This window comes from Zeus faber, assembly GCF_960531495.2.
Source record: "Zeus faber genome assembly, chromosome: 2".
In the NCBI taxonomy this organism is placed as follows: domain Eukaryota; kingdom Metazoa; phylum Chordata; class Actinopteri; order Zeiformes; family Zeidae; genus Zeus; species Zeus faber.
In genome coordinates this window covers 27872517-27893233 of record NC_137189.1, presented here as the reverse complement: position 1 = coordinate 27893233, position 20717 = coordinate 27872517, and the positions used below count along the sequence as shown (strand labels likewise).

At 40.6% G+C, this 20717-nt stretch overlaps 1 protein-coding gene across 1 annotated transcript; it reads left to right on the top strand.

Moving 5' to 3' along the window:
- The first annotated feature begins 664 nt into the window (after positions 1-664).
- Positions 665-18293, top strand: dnajc27 (DnaJ (Hsp40) homolog, subfamily C, member 27). Its single transcript, XM_080024429.1, has 7 exons — positions 665-789; positions 869-951; positions 2232-2301; positions 2719-2883; positions 3731-3853; positions 4667-4827; positions 14716-18293. The coding sequence occupies exons 1-7, from the start codon at positions 703-705 to the stop codon at positions 14846-14848; spliced, it is 822 nt and encodes a 273-aa protein (XP_079880555.1). The 5' UTR covers positions 665-702; the 3' UTR covers positions 14849-18293.
- The last annotated feature ends 2424 nt before the right edge of the window (positions 18294-20717 follow it).

Here is a 20717-nt window from a genome sequence, read left to right as displayed (position 1 = left end):
ACTACAAATAATATTTCCTAGGTATACTATTTTGATTCATTTAATTGTAAAAGTTTACATTATTGCAATTATTTATAAATATAAATATATATATATATATATATATATATATATATATATATATATATATATATATATATATATTGAGACCAACTCTATATATTATGGTTGTATGATTATATTAGACTATCATTTGGTTATTATTACCTTATGTTATATTTCGGTCATAGGAATTTTATCTCCATTTTAATCATTCAATAATAAAAATGACATCATTTCACGACGCGAGCACGTAGTTCCCAACTCTCCTACGGGATTTGAACGCAGCACCAGCTGTGGTTAGCATTTAGCATTAGCCCGAGCGGCTGCTGCTCGGTTCGGTTCTCCGATTCTGGCAGTTTGACCCACAACAGCACAGCAACGCGGACCTGGAACACCAACACAACACCCGCAATGCGGTTATGGTGACGGTCTTCTTTCTCCTCCTGTACCCAACTGAAGCTACCCCGTCAGTCACCTTAGCTTTTAGCACCTTAGCCGTCTACCCTGTCATACCTTATCCTGTTACCCCCTAGCCTGTTACCCTGACCTATGATTCCGTTAGCCGGTTAGCTACCACCCGTTACTGTTACCCTGTCATACCCTATAAAGTTAGCACATTAGCCTGTTAGCCGAACCAGTGTCAACAAACCGAAGCCTAGCATGGAGACAAACGTGCAGAAGAGACGCGACAACAAGAAGTCCCTGCGTGTGAAGGTGATCAGCCTAGGGAACGCCGAGGTGGGCAAGGTAAGTGGTGTTCATTAATCTGTATTGATTGGTGATTGGTGATCGGCACATTCTCATTGACTCCTGTTGTTTTCCCCAGAGCTGCATCATTAAAAGATACTGCGAGAAGAGGTTTGTGCCCAAATATCTAGCAACCATCGGCATCGACTACGGAGTGACCAAGTGAGGAAATTGATTTAACACCCCATAATAACCCCCCAGTATGTCCGTAATACTTGATGACTATTATCATTTCAAGACGATATTCCATGTCGTGTCATGTCACGATATTCCATTGAATTAATTGAATAAGCAGCCGTGGTTGTTAAAATAACCCCCGACAGGGTGACCAGGTCTGAAGGGGGTTATTTAGTGATAATGAGCGTCTGGCTGGACGTTATCCTGTTTATTACACACTACTTACTAAACACAATAATACTCTGAGACGGAATATTGATCAAAAGTCACAACAATGTAGTGAAGTATACGCTCTAAAATGACATAACTATGTTCAATTTAAATTGATCTAACTCTGTTAAGAAAGGGATGATGTACATCCAGACGGTTATTATCTCAAAATAACTCCTGCCTGTTATTTAGTGATAATGACATGTGGCGTTGAGTTATCCTGCTTATTACACGACTTCTTAGTAAATAAATGATACAGAATATTGATTTGAAATTATTTTATGACATTATTATCTACGACTAGGAGCTTCCACTGAGTAAAATAGTCATAATTACGCGGCAAAGTATTATCTTACAAAACTAAACAATTTACTAAGTTCAATACATTCTCATGTTCTAATAAGTAAATTGAATTGAACATTTACATTATTCATTAATGAGAAAATATGACTCCTTATGAATTCCATTGTAGCGTAGACATGCGGATAGATAGATGGATAAATGATAGATGATAGGTGGATGATAGATAGATACACGGCGGATGATAGAAAAGATGGATGGATAGATAATTTATTGATCCCTGGATAATAATAATAATAATAATAATAATAATTATAATAATTATAATAATAATAAGGCAATAGAATAAAAAATATGACAAAGAAAATGGCAATATGTTCAAAAAATTGAAGATATACGATAAACCTTAACTGTACACAAATATGCCAAAGGACTAAACCTGACAAATATATCCAAAGAAATAATGTAAAAATCCTGTGAGAAACTGGTCTTATACAATAACTAATGAAATAATGATAATAATATCCCTCTACATACGACCAAACTATTTACTGTTATTGGTGTTAAACAGGACATGTCGTCCATTGTAGTTTCTATGTAACGTCACCAGGTGGCGTAGCATTAGCATGTGGGTGGAGCGTTGTTATCAACTGGTCGGTGGTTTTCATTCAGACATAACTGGAGTATTACACAAAGTAAAATAAAAGAGTGTGTGTGTGTGTGTGTGTGTGTGTGTGTGTGTGTGCCTCTCTCAGGGTGCAGGTTCGAGACAGGGAGATCAAAGTGAACATTTTCGACATGGCAGGACATCCTTTCTTCTATGAGGTGACAAACACTATATAACACACACACGCCACACACACACACACACACACACACACACCAGGAAGAATGTTAGATGTAGAGGTCATTCTCTCTATCTCATCCCTCATTCTGTCTCCCAACCTCTCACTCTCCTGCCTCTATCTCTCTCTGCTCCTCCTCTCTCTCTCTGTTTTGTCTATTTCTCACTCGCTCCCTTCTTTCTCTCCCTCTCTCTCTCATTATCGCTCTCTCTCTCTCCATATCTCGCCCACTTTCCCTCCCTCCCCTCCCTATTTCCCTCTCCCTCCCTTCCCTTCTCTTTCTCCCCTTCTCCCTGCCTCCCTCCCTCCCTCCCTCCTTCTCTCCGTTCCTCCTCTGCCTCTCGCACTCCCCCTCGTGTCTCTCTTTCTCCCCCCTCCCCACCCCTCACCCCTCCAGGTGCGTAATGAGTTCTACAAGGACTCTCAGGGTGTGGTCCTGGTCTACGACGTGGGCCTGAGAGAGAGCTTTGACTCTCTGGACAGTTGGCTGGGGGAGATGAAGCAGGAGATGGGCTCCCAGGCCAACATGGACAGCATCGTGTTCGTGGTCTGCGCGAACAAGGTCCGTCCGTCTGCCTGCCTGTCTGTCTGTCTGTCTCTGTCTGCCTGTCTGTGTCCGTCTGTCTGTCTATATCGTTCTGTTGGTCTATCTATCTGTCTGCCTGCCTCTCTCTGCCTGTCTCTGTCTGTCTATCTGTCTGTCTATAACTCTCCGTCTGCCTGCCTGTCTGCTTGTCTGTCAATCCGTCCATCTCTCTGTCTGCCTCCCCATCTGAATCATGGTCACGCAAACACAATAATTATTCATGATATTTATTTGGTTTACATAGTCATATCATAAAAGCATATTTGCTATCGACAGTTTAACAGTTGTTTGAGTTTTATTCATGCTTATAGCAGTAATGAATATTTGAACAAACACCAATTTTTTTTCAATTGGTGCCTTTATTAAACATGATAAATCATCATTTTGCGTTTCATATTTTTTTATAACAAGTTTAATGTGTTTTGTGCTCACTGTTCAACAGAAACAGATATAAATCTGAAGAAACAATGCAATTGTTTTTCTTAGCATTGTTTTTCATAATGTGCTACAAGTGCCAACATTTTGGAATAGCACTGATTCAAATTCATACTGTAGAAAGAGGATTGGATTTTGATTGGGGGACCGGATGGCCAGTTTTTTTTCTAATTTACTTTCATATGTGGGCCTGACAAAAAGGTTTGAGAACCACTAGTATGTAGAATTTACTGTGTGTGTGTGTGTGTGTGTGTGTGTGTGTGTGTGTGTGTGTGTGTGTGTGTGTGTGTGTGTGTGTGTGTGTGTGTGTGTGTGTGTGTGTGTGTGTGTGTGTGTGTGTGTGTGTGTGTGTGTGTGTGTGTGTGCGCGCGCGCGCGCACGCCGGCAGGTGGACCTGACAAAGCGCCGTGTGGTGGATGAGGGTGAAGGTCGCTTGTGGGCGGAGTCTCGAGGTTTCCAGTATTTTGAGACGTCGGCACAGAGCGGAGAGGGAATCAGTGAGATGTTCCAGGTGAGAAGAGATGCACTGAATCTTTTTAAAATATTAAAGGAGGCATTTTGAACAGTTTAACACACAACAAAATGAAATGGTTCTTGTGAGAATTACATTCACAACTTGAAGCCGAACCCACACTTCCTCCTCCCGTTCATCGTTCAGGAAGTCCTGCCTCACTTATCGAGCGTTACACCAACTCAACCAAACCAAGCAAGAAGCATCGGACAAATCGAACGACTCCTTTTACGGAGTGACTCGTCAAGAACTGAATCTCAAAAAATAGTCGAACCCACACTACATACTTGTTCTGATGAACACAGAGCTGCTGTTCTGCTGGAACTGATGAATTAGCTCAACCTTGCAATTTTGATCATGTGAAACAAGAGCCAGTTTTCATTTTTTTTTTTTTTTTTTTTTTTTTTTTTAAGTGAAATTTGAGAAAAATTCACGCCGCCACCTGGTGGGCTTTCATGGTGCACTAGTGAGCTGCAACACTGGTTGAAACACACTGATCAAAACTGTACGCAAAAAAGCCACAATACCCACATTTCTCTTTCCAATCAAAAAATTACACATTTAGTGAGTATATATCCTCCTGCAGTGTTATTATCTGTATACTGTGATTGACCTTTAAATGGCTGCACTTATTATGACTCACTGTCCATTCACCAAACTCATATTTTATTATTCATATGTCCTGTTTTTTATCAAAGTGATTTTATTTATTTTTGGGTATTTGGTATCAGGAAAAGTTCCTAGGATTCACCTGAAAACAAACTCAGATGATTGTGTGTGTGTGTGTATGTGTGTGTGTGTGTGTGTGTGTAGGCCTTCTTCTCCTCCATCACTGACATGTGTGAGAACGGTGGGAAGCGTCCGGTGTCTGAGCTCAGCGTTGGATTCACCAAGGAACAGGCCGATACCATCCGACGCATCCGCAACAGCAAGGACTCCTGGGACATGCTGGGGGTCAAGCCTGGAGCCACAAGGTACACTTTATATGGACACACACTATGCACACATGCACTATACAGGATACACATTACATATCCCTACGGCGATGGCCAATTATCTATCGTATGTATAAAAGGGAGCCGCATTGACTCCTTTCCCATTGCCTGGAGAGGAGTACACCATTCCTTTTTTTTTCTGGTGTGTCACGACGTCACGTAGCAAGCAAGCAATACAGTACTGCATTATCCGTATAAAGATGGGAATTGCAATTTGTTCTAAAGGATGTAATATTGTTGGTATAAATTGTGAACAAGATAGGACAAAATATTGAACATTGTTGAAACCCTTTTGACAGTGGTGGAAAATGTAGAACGATCATTTCCCCAAATCACACATTGCTGTCTATGAGACAGGTCGTCCTGAAACCATTTACAGGAATAATAGTCACAGCCAGTATCACAGAGGCTCTGTAGCGTAGCATAGCACGGTCAACAGTGTGAAATGCTTTTGACAGATCAACAGAGGGCAGCACAATATTTTTCCTTTGTCAACTGCAGCAACAATATCAATCATAACCAAGGTGGCAGCAGTGACAGTACTATGTTAAACGCTGGTCTCAACATTAAATTTCTTGAGAGGAATGATTTGAGCTAATTATTAACTCGGGATGCCAGGATTTTAGCAAGACAGGACAGTTTGGAAATTGGCCAATAGTTATTAAGATCATTTTTTTATCACCACCCCTATGCAATAGGCCTACGTGTGCAGATTTCCAAACCTGAGGAACAACTCCAGTAGAGATAGAAATATTAAAAAGATATATAATTTGTTCAGCAATAAATAGGGCACAGAGCTTTAAAAAACAAGGGTCTAGTTCAGGGGTGGGCAATTCATTTTTACAAGGGGCCACATGAGAAACCTGAGGTGTGTTGGAGGGCTGAACTAACAATAACTTGATTCTGCTCAATATTAGTTTTCTCCCATTGTAAAAAGCAGCAAATTATATATTTTGATTAGCTGCTACTGGTAACCAGAAGAATAGGGTTTTTTTGTAAATATTTATATAAATATATGAAACTGTGGTGTAGGTCAAAAAGGAAAATACTCCGATAGAAGTAATAAACAGTAAAAACAATCATTACATCAGTTTTTCATTTTATTTTTAACATGTTAATCTTCACAAATACTGAAAAAGTGTTTTGCAGTATGTTAAAGATAAGCAATTGGTGAACTTGATACAAAAAGCAATAAGTGCTTTTAATGTTTTTCAGTTCATTTTACTTGTTCAGTAAAATCCAGTCTGTCTTGGGCTTGAACAAGTACATTGAAATCTGGCTCAATGTCTGAGGTGGATATGCGAAGGACAGCTGAGAGGTGATCATCAGTGATAGAGGATCTGTATCTGGATTTGTTGAACTTCATCACTGAGAATGTCTGTTCACATACATAGGTAGATGGGGTGGTAGCTCAGGCGGTAGAGCTGGTGGTCTAGTGATCTAAAGGTTGCTGGTTCGATCCCAGGCTCCTCCAGCTAGCATGCTGTAGTGTCCTTGAGCAAGACAATTAACCCCTAATTGCTCCTGATGGCTGCGTCCATCGGTGTTTGAACAATTGTAAGTCGCTTTGGATAAAAGCGTCTGCTAAATGACTAAATGTAATGTAATGTAATGTAATGTAGATCCAAAGAGGACTAGAATCTTCTGAGCATGCCTCTTCACGTGGGAAGTTCTCCTCTTTGAGGGAAGAGTAAAAACCAAGCAGTGAGACTGATCTAAAGTGCTCTGCCAGAAATGTGTCAGACTGCAGGTCAATGAGTTCCATCTGAACATCACTGGGTGCATGATCCACACTGCAGGTGAAGGGAGAAGACACCATCTGCATTTCACTCTCAACTGTTTTAAAGTCTTGAAATGGCCTTGAAAACTCACCGTGCAGTGCTTCTAATATGGATGAGTACCTGTGGAGGTGATCAGCTGATGGTGTGGCTTCCTTCAGTGTTGGCAAGTGGGTGAGAATGTTGTCCTCCATTTTGCTTGAGAGAACCTGCAACTTTCTCATGAAAGCCTTCACTGCGCTGTACATTTCATGCACAAAAAAGCCCTTGCATTGCAGTTTGACATTTAGTTCATTCATTAGTGCAGTCACATCTACAGCAAAACCAAGGTCTGCCATCCAATCTGCATCTGAAAGCTGTGGGATGGCTTTTCCTGTCTTGTATTTCTCCTCGTGTTTGGTGTGTGTTTGAGTACATTAGAGGCACAGCTCAGCTTGGACAGTTTGGTGGAAAAGTGAGAGAGGCCAGATTGAGATGGTTTGGACATGTGTGTAGGAGAGATGAGAGTTACATTGGGAGAAGGATGCTGAGGATGGAGCTACCAGGCAAGAGGAAAAGTGGAAGGCCAAAGAAAAGGTTTATGGATGTGGTGAGGCTGGACATGCAGGTTGGTGTAAGGGAGGAAGATGCGCAGAACAGAAGGTATTGGGGGGAGATGATCGGCTGTGGCGACCCCTAACGGGAGCAGCTGAAAGAGGAAGAGGAAAATGATCAAGCAGTAGTTAAATTTGACATGAGAAGGAATAGATGTCGAGGATTTATATTTTTTTATTTATATTTAGTGCTTTCCAGAATTTTGACTGATTTGTAGAAGAGCTAGAGATTAATTATCTGTCATGATTGGCTTTTGCCTTTCCCAAGTAGGATGTGCATTTATTTCTGAGTTGGAGAGTTATAATAAAGCACAAAAATGTGACTGTAATGTCAAAATATAAAAGATGAGATGCAGCAATCGATTGGCCGGTTTTCACCAGGCCATCAGTGGCAGATATATTTTCAGATTTTGTGTTGGTCAAATTTACAGCCCGATACTGTGCTCATGTACTGTACTCGTAAAAATGCTCCGATACTCAAACCCGATGCAACGTAATGTAACATAGTTGCGTAGTTGACGCTCAAAAAATAAAAAAATAAAATGTTGGCTGTTTGGAGGTACTTCAAGGTCAACAAAGATGAGATAAATTGTAAACCTATCGCCTGATAATATTCTAACATTGTGCAGACTGTGTTTCTAACGCTGTCACAGCGGAGCTCTGTTCCTGATTAAAAGTTTGACTCTATTTTTGAGACTCGGTTCTTGACAAGTCACTCAGTAAAACCAGTCGTTCTATTTGATTCACTTGGTTTAACGTGCGGTGAGGGAAGGAGGACTTCCAGCAGACGAGAGTGAGAAGAGCCGGCCATTTATTTTATTTTTTAATTTTTTATAATCATTGCAATTTATTTGCAAAGTACCATATAAATATAATGTAAATGTATATTTGCACTTAAAGTAAAAGAGACTTTAATTTGAAGTTTGAACTGAGCATTTCCATGTTAGTTATATGTTGGGTCCTACTAAAACTCAGTGAGAGTTACAGGTTGAATTATACTGAAACTTGGTGACAGTCCCATATTCTATTTAATTTGAACTCAGTGACAGTTTTATGTTCTATAACTGTTCCATAGTGAACAATAAACAACGTCAAAATCAGCAATCTCACCATTGTGATAACTGAAAATTGCAGCGGTAGTCTGTATATGTGCACCTGTCCAATCACATGATGTACACAAGAAAATTGTAATTTCCCAAGTTTGGCAGATCGGAGTTAGCCGGAGGGTGGCTTCGTTAGAGCCCAGGCTTTGTCTCTCGCCTTGAATGTCAATAATAATTCTTTGGAGAACCAGGGGCGTGATCTATCTTTAACCCTCTAAAAGTTTACATAACAAACATAACATAACTTTAAAAGGTGCATGTTTATCAGTGATAGTGAGACATGAAATTGTAAAATATTCCAATGCCAGTTCTACATCTGGTATTTCAGATGTGTGCTGTGTATTACTGTCAGTGAGGTCACTGATGAAAGTCTGCTCATTAAAAGATTTTAATTTTTTTTTGACGACAATCTTAGAGCTTGGTCTTTCCAGTCTCACACTTCTCACGCAGGCTAGAAGACGGTGGTCCCTAACGCCAAGTGCAAAAACTCAGAGCAAATACTTTTGTCCTTCCTATTGGACAGAATTAAATCTATCAATGTCGATTTAGAAGGGTCCTTCAATTTAGGTCCGGTGGGCTCATCAATCAGCTGTGATGGATTGAGGTTGTCACACATCTCTTTTACATCTCAGAGAGAGAGAGAGAGAGAGAGAGAGAGAGAGAGAGAGAGAGAGAGAGAGAGAGAGAGAGAGAGAGAGAGAGAGAGAGAGAGAGAGAGAGAGAGAGAGAGAGAGAGAGAGAGAGAGAGAGAGAGAGAGAGAGAGAGAGAGAGAGAGAGAGAGAGAGAGAGAGAGAGACGCCTCCTTCGCTCAGCGCTGTTGAGAAAGTACTCCGGCTCTCACTTCCTCTTTCTACAGAAGGAAACTTTAAAAGGTGCAGCTGCTCAAAAATGTAATAAAAGGCACAGCGGAGCGCAGATCACTGGGAGGAGACGCCCGTGATCTGCACACTGCTGTGCACACATTTTTTTCGAGATGAGTTAACTTTCAGAGCAATACATTTTGAGAAATGAGGTACAGTGACAGCATTTAAAACATGACAAACATGACTTCACAAATTGCTCCACAACCCCTTCATCCAACTCCGTCTAAACAACACCTGATAGGGAAATTATGTATGCTCTGTTAAAGACAGGTACCTGTCAGAACCAGGATGTTGTGGTCAGTCTGTCATACAAGAGTTGTCAGGTAATTTTAATTGTTTGGATAGATTTGTGAAGTTTAAATGGATCAACCTCAGGCAATTTCTGGATTTAAATGCATGTGGTTAAATAAGACTGGCCCAGAGTCACGGGAGGGGTTACTCTCAGATAACAAACTGGATTTGGGTGATTATAAAATTATCAGGATTATAAGTAGTCAATGGGCAATTACTGTTGTTCTCCCAGGCTGGTCTGAAAACACACCGGCGGTCCTCATCATTTTCCTCCGTAAGTCTTGCTGTTTGCCAGGGGCCAGCTGCGCTACCATATTGACCGTGGCAGGTTCCTGGTGGAAGACATGGGCTGAGAGGACAGGGGGCTGAGTCAGGATCAAACCACTTTTTCAGTGAATTCACATATTAAATCTGGTGGCCTTTACGCCGGCCTGGCTTTCTAGTCATGTAGTTAACGGGGCCTCTGCTGCTAACGATTTCATAGGGACCGTGCCATTTGGCCCGGAATTTAGTCATTAGTTGGGGTGTCATGATTCGATTTGACTTTTGATTTTAAAGTCACCATTCGATTTTCGATATAAACATGTACATTTTTTTTCAGCACTGACGGCAATACCATTTCTAGACTATTGAGTATTGATTTGTAAAGAAAAAGTTGTTTCTCAATAAGTTATTTTATAAGTAATTATAAACAACAATTATGATAGCGACAATCAGTCAGGCGCAGGAGGGGTGATGCATCACTATGGCTCCAGGTCAGCTGACGAGCCCCGTGCGCCGATCCCCCTCTGCAAGACAGACATGACAGACAAACGTGAAGATAGCTCCCTGTCCTGAGTCGGAACAATCAGCGCCGCTCGGGCACTAATTCAGCCGTTTCTGGACAGCTGTACAGTCATGGGAAGGAGGCCGCGCTGCAGCCACAGCATGACTACGCCCTTTGGTGCGCCATAGTTCCTTATTGCACTACTTTTAAGTTACTCTCCAAAATAAACGCAGAAATATGTACGCTATTTTTGCCGGAGGGGAATTCTGGTATTAAAAGGCAAATTACTACATGTATCTTGTCTTCTGCCATGTACTAAAACACGATCGGCTCGGTGGTAAACTCTCACCTTATGCGTCTGCGCATCCGCCATATCGGAGCGGTCGAGATCCGCTGGTGCCAGGTAGGGCAGTAGATATTCCTCTATAATCCCATTCAAAGTCATATGCTTTATTGTTTTTAATATTCAAATATATTCAAAATTGTAATTCTCAAATTTAGTACGAGGAGGGGCGTTCCGATCAGAGTGGTCCTTTCTCCAAACAAAGCAAATAAAATCTTGAGATGTATTTAATTTACTCAGTTTCCTACTGCTGCTCTGCTATGGAGCAGATTTCAGATCGCTCCTGAAAAATCTCTAGCCAGCATTCTCACGCCCCGCTGTAAAATCCCCGCGGCCCGGCATGGTCCACAGGCCGGTGGTAGGGAATCTCTGCACTAGAGGACATTCAGTTGGTGATGGTCGTGTTTATTTTTCACTTTAATCACCACATCTGTGGAATTTACGGACATTCTGGTCAAAGGCGCAGTCTCCCTTGTACACACAGTGAAATCGCGGAGGATGCCGTTGATGCGGACTTTGCACCATTACCTGGAATATTTCTCTCTGTGCACTGTGCAACAAGCACAAGCTTATATAGGATTTAATTGCCCATCACATGTTAATTGATTCGCTTACGTTTGCCAAAACATTTTAAATCAATTATTATTATATATTCTAAATTACACAATTGAATTGAAATTTCACCATTTGAATAGTGTAATTTTTTTAATTATTTTTCAATATTCTAATTCTATTTGAATTTCGTTACTGCAGTCCTGGTGCAAGGTGGGTGGGTACGATGTCCAATGTGCGGCGCCGCGGACCCCTCTGATTGCCGACTGCAGCTCACCCAACTCCAAACTAAACTTAACGAAAGTCAGTTCTGAGCCGGGCGAGCCGCTGTGGACTCCGCGGAGGAGCTCAGCGCACGATCTTGACTTCCCCAATATAACGAACATGTCAGACAATATTACCGACAAAAATACGGGGAGAATCGAGAACCTGCTTGTGATTTTGAAGTTGGAAATCGAACGCTCATTTAGATCGATTTTCAATTTTGAAATCAGAATCGTGACACCTAGTCAGTTGGGACCAGAACCAGTACACTTTCTCCTGGATGGAACTCCCAGACTTTGGCTCCTTTGTTGTAGATGCGTGCTTGGGCGTCCTGGGCCCTCCTCATGTGCTCTCGTACGACTGACCAGACCTGGGCCATCCGGTGCTGCATCTGCTTCATATACTCAATGATGGAGTGGTGATGTGAGGTTTGTTCCTCCCAGACCTCCTTCGCCAGGTCCATGGAGGAGGGTGAATGGGGAGAACCCTGTAGAGCTCTGGGGCACTTCTCTAATGGAAAACAGGACATAGGGTAGCAACCGATGCCAGTTTTTCCCGTCAACATTGATTCATTTATGCAACATTTGCTTCAGGGTTTGATTAATCCTTTCAACCAGACCATCGGTCACCTCTCTGCCATTACAGTAACTTTGATATGACGCAGGATCCCTGGTCTGTCAAGATCATTTCTGCGATGCCGACCTGGCTAAAAAGGAGCAGGACCTCCCCGTCAACGGCCCGTGCATTAGCGGTGCGTAAGGGGATGTCCTCAGGGTACCAGGTGCCGTAATCCAGCAGGACAGGGATGAAGCAGTGTCCCCGACTGGACTTGGGAAGGGGCCCCATAATGTACATGGCAACCCTGCTGAATACTGTCTCGATGTTGAGTGAAGGTAAAAGCGGATTATGGTGGTGGACCTTGGGCGTGATTTTCTGGCATTCAGCAGTGTCGGCAGTAATTCTGCACAGCCCTCTTGAACATGACCAGTAGAACCGAGCCAACACCCGCTCATAAGTTTTTTCAGTCCCATGGTGGGCCCTAAGGAGGTGAGCGTAAGCGAGGTAAAGGACCTTGGAAGTATAAGGCTTTGGTACAAGTAGTTGGTTAACAGTGCCCCCCTACTACGTGTTCTTAGTTTGTCACACCACAGAAAAATGTGTCCATTTGTCCACGATTCGATTTTTGATTTAAACATACTGTATGTATTTTTTTTTCCAGCACTGACGGCTATGCCATTGTTAGGCTATTGAGCCAGATCATCCCGCTCACTGAAAAGAGACAAACTTTTCAACACACTGCAAGTGTGTGTCTCTTCTCCTCCGCCCACCACGTCCATGTTCACTTTGGAGCGCGTATCGGTGTGAACTGCCACTTCTCACCAGCTGCTGGTCTCTGTTCTGCCCTCTCAAGTGGACAAATAAAGTAGACATGCTGTCAAATTTATCATATTTTGTTGAATTGGAACACAGTTTTTTTTTAAATTATTAGGACTCACAAGCTGCCCCTCCCGGGCATGCAGCTCGGCTGGAAAAGCTCCACTTCATCGATACAGTACAGTTTATTTTCAGATAACCTGACATTAGAGATCACATTTATTTAATATACGGGCGGTCAAGACATTGTCAAGACATTGTCGATGTCGGACAATATTCCCCACAAAAATCCAGGAGAATCACAAACCTGCTTATGATTTCAACGTTTGAAAATCGAACGCTTATTTCGATCGATTTTCGATTTTCGACCGTAATCATGACACCCCTAGTTATTAACAACCCAGCCAAATTTGAATGATCAACAAAAACAAAAAAACGCAAGCATATAAAATTAGGTTTCAAAATCATGGAGGGAAAAAAAAAAAAAAGAGACCCTGGGGGTGGGTCCACTGAGGGCCACGCCCAATCACGGGAGAGGTGCAGCCTCTTTCAAGTGTCAAATTCCACTAATCCAATACATACATATAGAAATCCAAAAATCAGAAAACCAATGACGCACCAATTTGTCATTGTTTTGATTTGGTTCCGATGGAACATGGGTAAATGGGATGTTTATTGCTGGGAGTGTGGCAGATCCCCCAGCTCCATGCGGCTCCGTGGACGGAGCCAGAACAGAGCCCCACTGTTCCCGCTGTTTCGGCTCCTTGTGCTTGCCCCGCTCGGAGCCAGGCTCAGGGTGGAAGCCTGATAGCATGCATAGTTTCCATGATAATTTGCGAGGCTCGCATAGTGGCCGCCTCAGCAGCAGAGAGGTTCTAGCCGGCAACGGAGCTAATAGAACTAACAGAGCTAACAGATAATGGAGCAGAGTGTCTGTTCAGAGGAACATGAAGCGTCAAACAGTGAACTGCAGTTAAATGTGGCAACACAACAATGTGGCAACACACAAGCCTCCAGTAATAATGTCAAGGTTCATTTAACTGCTTGTTTATTCTAACATCCAAAGCTCTCTGGGCATCCCTGCTCAATCTCTATTACGTACTTGACTGCCCTGACTCTAGGACCCCAAGTAGAGGGTCCTCTGATTGCCTAACTACAAATAACATTTCCCAACTGACAATGAACATTCCCATTCCAACATATGCAATAAATGAATGTACTAAAGTACTTCAGCTGGGTACAGTTTGGAGTTAAAAGTACATTGAGTTTGGCGTTACAGACACTTTACATCAGTGTTTAAGTTACATTTCACCGCACATATCTGTATATACAAATAGCCTATCCCATATACATAACTCTATTCCCTTCTATTTTGTACCCCCACTTTGTATTATCTTTTTAAATCTTGTTGTATTTTAATTGTATTTTATTCATATAATTCTATTCACTAACTGAATTACGTTTTAGGAATCAGTTAGTTTCAGTTAGTTGCTAGGTAGGAATTAGGTTAGCTATTATGTTCGGTTAATTAACTATTGTGCATAATCTCCGGGTGCGTTGCAAAGACATTTCACTGCATATATGTATGAAAGTATGTATATGTATGTGACAAATAAACCTCTTGAATCTTGAAAAACCAAACATCTGTCAGATAAAAGTAACCAGATACATTTACCTCAGTTTTGTACTAACCTTCACTGTTGAGCTTCTTGTACTTTGATAACAAAAAGTGTGTAGCTGTTATTGATTACAAAGTGCTTTACATAAACTACATATAAGGAACAGCAGTTAACTCAGATATAATCTGGATTATTTAAAAATCACTCCTGTTAATCCCGTATCTTTTAGTGACTTTTCTATTGTATTCTGATTTTTTCAACCGTTAGCGTCAACACTTGAAAGTGGGTTTAGTGACATCACATCCCTTCCTTGATTGCAGGGAGGAGGTGAACAAGGCGTACAGGAAGTTGGCCGTGCTGCTGCATCCTGACAAGTGTGTCGCCCCGGGCAGTGAAGACGCCTTCAAGGCCGTGGTCAACGCTAGGACCTCGCTGCTGAAGAACATCAAATAAACACTCCCCGCGTGCACACACACACACACACACACACACACACACACACACACACACACACGGTTCTTCACGCTGTCCATAGAAACATCAAACATGGCCGACATCAGGTCAGTTCTTCATCGCTACAACGCTGATTGGTGGGTTCAGTGAGTGGAGAGAAGGTGAGTAAGACTGCCTGGAAACAAGACCTTTACTTGATTCTTTTCTGGAAACCGGACTTTTACAAACGGCCTTCCTGGAAACCGGACTACCTTGAAACAAGACTATTACCGCCGGACTTTCCGTCAGACTGCTTGTTGTTAGCGGTGCAAGCTCCAACTGCTCCACTGGAGGCTAAAGACAAGCTAAGCTAACGGGCTGTGTCATTCCCCACACCCTCCCCTCCACTGCTTGGCTGGAACGAGATGTTTACATGAGGAAGAGGAAGAAGATGGCTGCCGGTGTCTGTCTCGTACAATCTTACAATATGGTACTCTGACACCACAAATCGCTTCTTTTTTTAATTTTTATTTTTTTATTTTTTTATTGCATTTAGTGCTGTGAGATATAGGCCACGTCCTGACTAATGCGGATAACTTTAAAAATGCAGTTTTCAGGTAAAAAGTTTTCGGTCCTCACTAGTGTCCTCGTAGCCTTTTCAAAACGTTGGCCATCTACACAGAAACGCACAACGGAGTAGGTTTCCTTTGGTTACAAAAGCAAAGAAAACAGTGTTATCATAATGCAGTTATAGCTTGAGTCGTTTAGCATTCTCAACACGTCCAAATCACCAGACAAACATACGTAACACTTTATAAATCCCCGGGAGTGAATTCAGACGTCAACGATCAACAAAACGGAACAGTTCCTGACGCATGTGCAAGATGACGCCACGACATCAGCATTTTCAAGAAGCTCCATGGGGATGGAAACAGACTAAAACGCAGGAAAAAAAAAAAGATGCGTTTTAAACTTTTAACTGCAGTCAGCTGAGAAAAATGACTATCGCAGTATACTACCGTACTACTTGCTTTATTACAAAGAATCTCGATATTGTCGTATTGGGACCTAAGTATCGCAATATTATCGTATCGTGAAATCCCTGGTGATTCCCACCCCCAGTCATTTCTGAACTTTTCTATTTTAGCCACAAATGTTTCGCTGGGAAGTAGATAACGATAAGTTAAGTACAAGTTGGTTGGCGGACGCGGAACAGGCCAGATACATTTGAGATTAAATCACACAGTTAAAACCGGATTAACTGAAATGGCCTTTCTCAGTCATGGTTTAAAATAGTCTTAGATTTGCCTTGGATTTCCAGAAGGAAAATTAGAGCTAATCTTGGTCTAAGTGAAGGTGTAAATGAAACCTTTGGATTAATAGACATGGGCCCCCAGGGTGACCTTGGCAATAGAGAAAATGGATTATCTGGACGAAGACGAGCACAAAGACCAGACAGAAGGAGGTGACTCGTCATGACCTCAGTCTAGGGACTTCCTAGTTTCAAACTAATAATAATATTAAATTCAGCAATGTCTCAGAAAGGCATTTCTAGATTTGTAATTTGTGTCGTTTAAGTAAGATAAGTTTAGTCCTCATTTAGATTGAAACCGGTATGCAAAACTGCCCCAAAATGTTGAACAGGGAAATAGATGAGAATAAGTTAAGTTTAATTTATGTGATGTCTCCCCACGTTGCTCTGCACTGTGTCAACATTTTTCAGAAATGTAAAGTCTATATACACTACTCACAAAAAGTTCGGGATATTTGGCTTTCGGGTGAAATTTATGGAAAATGTAAAAAGTTCACGCTACAGTGATATTATATCATGAAAGTAGGGCATTTAAGTAGAAGCATGCAATGTTGATTTCCTCATCTCAAACTATTTATTGAAACAAAAGCCAACAACAGTGGTGGGTTTACCACAACAAAAAATGTCTCAATAACTTGTCATGTGCCCTTGAGCATCAATTACAGCTTGACAACGACGTCTCATGCTGTACTCAAGTCGACTTATTGTCTGCTGAGGCCTGGCCCCCCACTCTTCTTGAAGGGCGGCCCTCAGGTCATTGAGGTTCTGGGGCACAGAGTTATGAGCCTCTACACGGCGACTCAGCTGATCCCATAGGTTTTCTATGGGATTCAGGTCTGGAGAAGGTGCAGGCCACTCCATTTGAGGTGCCCCAGTCTCCAGCAGCCGTTCCCTAATGATGCCACCTCCATGAGCTGGAGCATTGTCGTCCATGAAGATGAAATGAGGCCTGTGTTGTTCATGCAGGGGCACAATGACTGGATTAATGATGTTATTCAGGTAGTATGGGCTTGTCACTGTACCATTCACAAAGTGTTGAGTGGCATTCATCATCCGGTTCCACAGGGCACTGTTCACAATGAAGCGCTCATCAGTGTGGGATGTGGCCAAAGGACGTCCACTTCTATGCCTTTCTGTGACTCTTCCTGTGTCTCTGTATCTCTGTTGCAAGCTGCTGATGACACTCTGTGACACCCTAAGCTCAGTGGCCACTTCCCTCTGAGAACATCCTGTTTGAAGCCTCGCAATGGCGAAGTACTGTTGATCCGTTATTAGGTGTCGTCTTGGTCTCATGATGTCAAAATGTGAACAGCATGATGAAGAGGACTTGTTTAAATACCAATTCTAATTGAACCAGGAAATGTATTGGTCAATTCATGGATCAAACACCTGTTGTGAATTTTGCCGTTCAGCTCCTTGTTAGAGAACAGCAAGTTGTGCAAAAAGTACTGAAACATTGAACAGTTGGACATGTGCATTCAAAAGTTTAGAGAAGGTCAAATTAAGTTCAACTGTAAAAGTAATAGTGCATTTTAGCTTCATCCTGAAATTTCACCCGAAAGCCGAATATCCCTAACGCGTGTGTGTGCGTGTGTGTGCGTGTGTGTGTGTGTGTATTTTCTTTTTGTTTTTTTGTTACCATAACGCTTTAAATAAACACTGTTTTACCAGGAAGCAGAGAAGACCCGACGTTCCACGTCACATGACTTGCCGCAATGGGACATCTGTTACGACATCCTGCGTGTCGTGTGGAAAATTACTCATTATTTATTATTTTGCTATATTATTTATTATTTTATCTGTGTGGAATAGAACTTTGCATGTTTTTTAAAATAAGGGCGTTTTGTGTGTGTGTGTGTGTGTGTGTGTGTGTGTGTGTGTGTGTGTGTGTGTGTGTGTGTGTGTGTGTGTGTGTGTGTGTGTGTGTGTGTGTGTGTGTGTGTGTGTGTGTGTTCGTGAGATCACACGTCGTCGGTTTGTTTCACTTAACGCGTGAACTCAAGTGGTAAAACAAGATTGCTCTGGGTGTGCCGTGTGTCTCCGCCAGCGGTTCACTGTCGTGATGACTGTGAAGTAGGAAAATAAACGTGCATGTACTTACTTTCTAGTTTGTTTTTTAAGAATAATAATAATAAAAAAATGTAATAACATTTCTCAAAATCTGAGATGAATGCGTGATTTACATTTTTATTTATTTTTTAAGAAAGGAGTGCACATATACAGATGTACATTTTATAAAAGAATTTACATCATACTTATTTGAATTTAAGTTAAAATAAACTCACACGGATGTTTAAAAAGTCACTTTGTAGTTAAGTTAAAAGTTCATTTGTTTTTGTGTATGTGTGAGTGGAACACAGATTTTATCAATTTGATGGTCATAAAATTTAACATTCTTAATAATGTTTTAAAAGTTACTGATTTTTTTTTAAGTACAAAAATATGTTTTTCAAATAATTTTACCAAATTATTTCTTAAACTGAGCCAAAGATGATAATAGATAGATAGATAGATAGATAGATAGATAGATATAAGATAATAACTTTAATATAGTAGTATATTAGTAGTATATAAATATAGTGGTATATTAGTAGTATATTTATATTAGTAGTATATAATATAGTAGAATATTAGTAGTATATTCATATAGTAGTATATTAGTAGTATACTCATATAGTAGTATATTCATATAGTAGAATATTAGTAGTATAATAGTAGTGGTGATATATTAATATAGTAGAATATTAGTAGTATATTAATATAGCAGTATATTAGTAGTATATTTATTTAAGTAGTATGTTAGAAGTATATTTATATTTGTACTATATTAATATAGTAGAATATTAGTAGTATATTAATATAATAGTATATTAGTAGTATATTAAGATAGTTAAATATTAGTATCTTAATATAGTAGAATATTAGTAGTATATGAATATAGTAGAATACTAGTAGTATATAAATACAGTAGAATATTAGTAGTATATTAATTTAGTAGAATATTAATAGTGGTGATATATTATTAGAGTATTAGTAGTATATAAATATAGTAGAATATTAGATATTAATATAGTAGAATATTAGTAGTATAATAATATAGAAGTGTGTTAGTAGTGGTGATATATTAATATAGTAGTATATTAGTAGTATATTAATATAGCAGTATATTAGTAGTATATGAATAAAGTAGAATATTAGTATGTTAATATAGCAGTAAATTAGTAATTTATTAATATAGTAGAATATTAGTAGTGGTGATATATTAATATAGTAGGAGTAATATATTAATATAGTAGAATATTAGTAGTATATTGATATAGTAGAATATTAGTTGTATATTAATATAGTAGAATATTAGTTGTATATTAATATAGTAGTATATTAATATAGTAGAACATTCATAGTATATAAATATTTAGTAGAATATTAGTAGTATATGAATATAGAGTAGAGACTATAGAGTTGTATAACTCTAACCCTAACCCTAATGGTGGTGATATATTAATATAGTCGAATAGTAGTATATGAATATAGTAGTGTATTAGTAGTATATTAATATAGTAGAATATCAGTATATGAACATAGTAATATAATTGTAGTATATTGTATATTAGTATTTGAATTGAGATTGTCTAACGTCGGTGCGTCCTACATCACTTATTTTTACAATCACACTGAAGAAATCAGCGGTCGCGGCGTGAAATCAGAGCCACTGAAGTCCAAACGTCTTCATTGTTCCATCCCCTTTGCGCAGGGAATCGGTTTCCCTGGCGCCCTGGGTCACATGACGACCGGCGTCCATGGAGTCACATGATGTCCTCTAGTGTCTGGAGTGGCTTTGGGTTGGGTCGACTCATTTTGGGCCGAGCCGTTTCTGTTGTAGGAGATAATGTGGAATCCCTGTATTTCCCCCTTTACAGGATCCCCGTTTAACAAGCGCCACCGTCTTAAACACTTGGTTTGTGATGATTTTCTCATGGTTACGGTCTGGTCTTCCTGGGTAGGAGATCTGACTGGAGAGGTTCCGCACCTCCTTAGAAGTCCGTATTTTGTAAGTGAAAACGACCCCTTTACTGCTAATTGATGTACAGTGTGGGTTAACTACATATTCGTTTTTGGTCGTGTTCTGTGGAACTTCAAACAACGTCATCTAAATATTAGAAAGCATTACCTGCAGTGTGTGCAGTGCGTTCCCAGTGTGTAATCAAACTTTTCAGTTTGAGACAAAGGGCGTAGGGGATGTTATGGCGTCATTATGGGATGTAATGAGGGATGTTATAAGGGGGTTATGAGAGGCGTTAAAGGGACATTACTAGGTGTTCTTGTTTATATTAAAATAAGTTGGAACCTGCTTTAGTATGAGTCTGTTAACCGCGTCCTGGACTCACCGGCAGGCCCACCTGGTTGGAGGCCTGCAGGGGAAAAGAGCTGTCTGTCTGTCCCTCCGTCTATCTGTCTGTCTACCTGTCCGCCTGTCCATCTTTGTCCACCTGTCTGTTCATCCATTCGCCCCTCTCTTGAATTTTATTAATATTAAAGCCTCTCTAGGGATGAGTCAGGGAGAAATAGGCCATGATG

What these genes read in the sequence shown, in the direction of transcription:
- dnajc27 (XM_080024429.1), top strand. Translation starts at nt 703, where the DNA reads ATGGAGACAAACGTGCAGAAGAGACGCGACAACAAGAAGTCCCTGCGT. An exon ending in ATCGACTACGGAGTGACCAA is followed by an intron (nt 952 to 2,231) that starts GTGAGGAAATTG and finishes TGCCTCTCTCAG; the next exon opens with GGTGCAGGTTCGAGACAGGG. An exon ending in TCGTGGTCTGCGCGAACAAG is followed by an intron (nt 2,884 to 3,730) that starts GTCCGTCCGTCT and finishes GCACGCCGGCAG; the next exon opens with GTGGACCTGACAAAGCGCCG.